At 34.2% G+C, this 5,219-nt stretch overlaps 1 protein-coding gene across 1 annotated transcript; it reads left to right on the top strand.

Annotated features, from left to right (window-relative positions):
- The first annotated feature begins 549 nt into the window (after nt 1-549).
- Nucleotides 550-2,718, top strand: LOC108971120 (zinc finger CCCH-type with G patch domain-containing protein). Its single transcript, XM_018936965.1, has 5 exons — nt 550-971; nt 1,027-1,272; nt 1,328-1,799; nt 1,867-2,030; nt 2,084-2,718. The coding sequence occupies exons 1-5, from the start codon at nt 939-941 to the stop codon at nt 2,666-2,668; spliced, it is 1,500 nt and encodes a 499-aa protein (XP_018792510.1). The 5' UTR covers nt 550-938; the 3' UTR covers nt 2,669-2,718.
- The last annotated feature ends 2,501 nt before the right edge of the window (nt 2,719-5,219 follow it).

Here is a 5,219-nt window from a genome sequence, read left to right as displayed (position 1 = left end):
AGTGGCTGGTGGTTTTTTTTAGTGGTAAACAGTGTTGCCAACTTAGTGGATTTTCCACTAGATCTGGTGGTTTAGGCACGCCTTACAGCGACATTTTTTTGGTTTTAGTGGCTAGTGGATTTTATAGTGATTAGATTGTTCCAGTTAGTGGTAATTTACATAATTTAACCGCTAGAGTGATTCATGAAATGCTCTGTATACGTTATAGAAAAATGGCCCGGAGCTTCAAACATGGTTTAAGTTTAGGATGAGGGCAACATTGCTCAAATCAAATCTGCCGGGTCGGGGATTCCCCGATTATTGTCTACAAACTTCTTRAAAAAAACGATTATGAACGTTATTTGTACGGTCATTGGGTAAGGCTAAGTTTGATTTGATTCGCGAAAAGTACCTCCTATTGGTTATTTTATTTAAAAATATACTCATTCAGATCAGTTGATCAGTTCAGTTCAGTGAGTAAAGTAAACTAAACGAACAGTAYAGTACAGTTTGTTGTTGTTATGATAGAGGATACGTACTTCTTAATCGTACCTGAATTAAAACTGATGGCATAGTAGGTATTTAATTAATTATGCCTAAGCCACAGTGCATCCAAAAGTTTCGTGATTTACGTTTACCAAAACTGAAGGACTGATTGCAAGGAGTGGCTCTACCGCGTTACAACGGGCGAATTAAAGAACCTAGTGATTTTACTATAGCGAGTTTGCAGCTATGTATATAACACTACGCTTAAGCAGACGATATTTCACAAGTATCGCAGATGGTTGCCGCTCATGAATAAGTAACATTTTGTGTCGCACTGTAATTTSTAGTGGTTTTCTGGTGGTTAATACAGCCTTATTTGGTGGTTTGATAAAAATAAAGTTGGCAACACTATATTTAGTTGTTTACTACACCAAATACGAAAACATTGTTTTAATTTAAATATTTCGTCAAAAATGGATATAAATACTAGCGAATATGAATCACAGGTAATTAATTTTTACTTTATCAAAAGCTTTGAAATTGACTGCACAAATTGTTTAGCTTCAGATTGTTGAAAAGTCCTTAGCAGTTACTGAAAATCACGAAGAACGTCTTGCACTCAATGGTCTAAAAGCAGATATTTTAGAACTTATTGCATTAACAAAGCAGACAAATGCAGAGCATGGATGTAACTTCGACGAAGAACTAGAGCGTTTTAAGAGTGAAATGGTACAATTAGAAAACGTTCAAAGCAATGTTCAAGAAGTTACCGAAGAAAATATTGATGAACAGTTAACCAATCTTAAAGTAGGACTTATTTATTCTTCTTCACTGTTAAATATTGATAACATTTTATTGAAAGGTCAAACTAGAAAATAGGGTTGGCCAGAAGTGTACTGCACCTCATGAGCATACCTGGGGTGCAATTAGTTACCATAATGCCATAGTCTGTGGAATTGAAGATACGGCATATATGGATAGTAATGGTCAATTAAAAGCTCGCTTACGAGTCTTGTTTACTAATCCTACTCATCGTGAAATGTTGCCTTGTTCATTCTACCTGGAAGGAGACTGCCGATTTGACGATGCACAGTGTCACTATTCCCATGGCGAACTTATAGATGTCGAAAAATTGGGTGAATATACTGAGCCAGATTTTACTCGACTTGCTCGCAATTGCGTTGTGCTTGCAAAATTGCCAAATCGCCTTTGGCATAAAGGTCGTGTACTTTGCGCTAATTTTATAGATCAATCATGCCGGGTACTTCTTGATAAAAACGATGATAAAAGAGAAAGGGATTTYCCCTTTGAAGATTTGCTACCAATATTTCATGGTTTGTAATACTTTTAAGACACAGATAGTATGGATTAAAAATTAATGTAACTTTTTTAAATGAACAGATGATGATTTATCCAGCGGAAGCTCGAGCGAATATTCCACCGAATTGGGAGAATTAGAAGATTCAGGAGATATAAAAAACATAAGGCAAGAAAATTTAATAGAACAAAGATTGTTTGAATATAAACCAACACAACAACTTGGCGAGTGGGAAAAACACACGCGGGTAGKAAATGAAACTATATATAACATTCTTATCTATATGTATGTATTAAATAGGGTGTCGCATCTAAAATAATGGCGAAAATGGGATATGTTCACGGTTCTGGATTAGGCTCAGACGGAAGTGGTATTGTCATACCTGTTACAGCACAAATATTACCTCAAGGCTGCTCACTTGATCATTGTATGGAGTTACGCGAAGCAGCTAACGGAGATAAAGACTTTTTCAGTATAGAGAAAAAACTGCAACGTCAAAAGAAAAAACGGGAAAAGATTAATGCGAAATCGTATGAACGAGAATTACAGCGAACAAATGTATTTTCATTTATTAATGATAATATATTGGGTGGAGGAACTGAAATAAGGAAAGCAGTGAAAAATGTAACACTAAGTAACGAAACCACCAAATCGTTAAATGTAGCAAGTGTGCGCATTTCGGACGGTATACGACGAAAAGAGCGAGAAATTGCGAAGTTACGCCAATCAATGGTTCGTAACTCTGTCGGCTCAGACCTATACAAACGGACTCAACAACAATTGCAAATTAAAGCACAGGAATTAAAAGCTTTACAAAAGGAGGAAACTATTCTTTCTAAGGAACAAGTTTCACGAAAAACTAAAGATAAACTATGCGTTTTTTAAGATGAACTGTAAATACTTATAAAAAAAATTTAGAACTACATATGTGTGTATGAATGAATATGAAATTATAATTTCAAGATTTTTGTCCAAATGAGGAATGACTTCAGAATAAGATATACACTCGTCGAAAAAAACCCACGTTGTCACTATTTGSTCAAAATTCACTATTTGGTGTTTTTGTTATGTGAGTTCATTAGTTTATCGTTATTTCTAAAATCATTAGCCTCCGCGCATGTTTATTTCGGTATTTGCGGTATTTTCTTTTAAGTAAGTTTTGAAAACAAGTAAAGTTAAGTCGTAAAATGGGAATAAGTGAATGTAGCGTGCGCAATATAATTAAAAATTATACGAATTTTAATTCATTATTCTGTTCAAAATGTCCAGAATAATCTTGGATTACGAGTGCGACGTAAAGAGAAAAAGCTACTACTCATTACACGAATGAAGAAACAGCGACTAGAGTGAGCAAAATCACACTTGGACTACATTAGATTGGAGAAATGTTATTCTTTTTAATAGAGTGACGGGCTGTAACCAAGTTTGGTGTWGGGCAGCTTATTATTGTAAAAAGATCTATGAATTTTAGCCAACTATTGAACAGCTCTCCGAACACACCCAAATAATTTATTTTCAGGATCATTCACCCCCTTCCCATAAAGCCAAAACTTTAACTAAAGCTTAAAAATATTGAAATACATTTTTCAATAATTCATTACATACACGTACAGGTTACAAAACATTAAGATTTTTATGGAATTAAATCTCTCATGTGGCCAGGAAACAGATCTCAATCCAGTTGAGAACTGCTGCCATTATATGGACAAAAGGATAAGAGAAAAACGTCCAGAAAGTCTGTAAGAAATTAAAAAAAATTACTGAAACTAYGTGGAATGAAGAAATTAATAAAAATATAAAAATTATCTTCAACGTTTGTTTGAATCCATGCCTAAAAGGGCCCATCCCCGTTCCCCATATATGCCACACAAATCCATTTTGCGTTCGTTCTTCACACAGTGAACATGTGCGACAGACAAGCGGAATATTTCTTCGAATTTATTTCTAATGTAGCACTTTTATCTATTTCTTTGCATTTCGTTAATAAGTTATTCTAACTTTTATTTTTCTCAATTATATTTTTATATTTATCACTTTTCGTTTGCCAAATTGCCAATTCATTTTTTATAAGATCAATAAATTCTGATACCAAATCTTTATTAATGAGGGAGCCTGTTTTAGAAGCTTCAATCATCGTTTTTTTTTTTTTGTTTAAATCTCTTTAAAAATTATCTAACAATATTTCCCCAAAGTTATAGAGTGGAATTCGAAATATTATCGAAGCTATAACGGACATGGTGACCGAGCGCCTAGCAGATATATGAGCGCTTGGGCAAAAGGAGAAAACTTTAAAGCGCGATTTGTCGGTTTTTAATTTTTACGATTATTCTTAATTGGCGGGCAGGATAGAAAAAAACCAAACGTCGTATGGAATTAGGACAAAATTTATTATCATTGGCATAAAATTATCTTCTATGTAAAGTAAAAAAAATTAAGAAAAGTCAAGTTTGAACATATTTTTAAACAACATAAAGTACAATTTTTTTGGTCAAAAACCACTTGAATTTGAAAAATTTTACACTCTTTTTTCGAATTTTCCTAGTTTAACTAGAAGATAAGTTATTTAAAAAGATAATAATCTCTTTGAATTTTTTGTTTTCGATAGAAATTACGACCTGTATCCTGCCCGCCGTCCAAAAAATGCACATTCGAGACGCATCGGGCAATTGCTTCCCAAAGGCAGAATATCAAACATTTCGTATCCTAAAAATTTGTGAAAGATTTTCAAATATATAACTATAAAGCCTTGAATCGATTATTTCTTTCCATCCCAAAAACAATCCTCAAAAAAATTGATTTTTGAAGCCTCTAAAGCATTGRACACCCTTAACACTTGCAATGTTCGTCCGCGATCTTCACTGTTCGGCGGCACGAGAGAAATGAGGTTTTGTGCACACACAACGCCGTATACGACACACATGTGCGCACACCGATCGTAAAAATTCAAACAATTTCGCGAACATGGATCGGTACGCGCACAAGCCCATACACGAGTAAACCGCATGCGCACACATACCGATCGAACGCACTTGTGTTATGTGCTTGTGCTTTACATGTGTAAGTGTTATGTGCTGAACACAATGAGCGTGACAGACTGCAGCAGCACTACAATGAACTGAAAATGGCGTTGTGAATCCTTCTACATAAACATTTGTGAGAAGGCAGGAACATAACATTGGCCGGCATGTACACAAGAGAACACAGCTGTCCATTTTGCATGTTCACAATTTCGTTGTGGCCATACTAATACCTTGCACTTCAATGAAATTTTAATATTTTGTGCGAAGTGAAATTTTTTATGCAAAAATAAATAAATATGTAAATTTATTTGTTTTAAATTATGAATTGTTATTACAAATGATATAATACRGCTATTTTATGCTTTTATTTGTAAAGTAASGTCAGGTTTATTAGAGCTTTGAATAATTTTATATTT

This window comes from Bactrocera latifrons, unplaced genomic scaffold, assembly GCF_001853355.1.
Source record: "Bactrocera latifrons isolate USDA-ARS-PBARC rearing strain unplaced genomic scaffold, ASM185335v1 scaffold_325, whole genome shotgun sequence".
Classification (NCBI taxonomy): Eukaryota; Metazoa; Arthropoda; class Insecta; order Diptera; family Tephritidae; genus Bactrocera; species Bactrocera latifrons.
The sequence above is the reverse complement of the archived record's forward strand: the minus strand, read 5'-3'. Positions and strand labels throughout refer to the sequence as shown.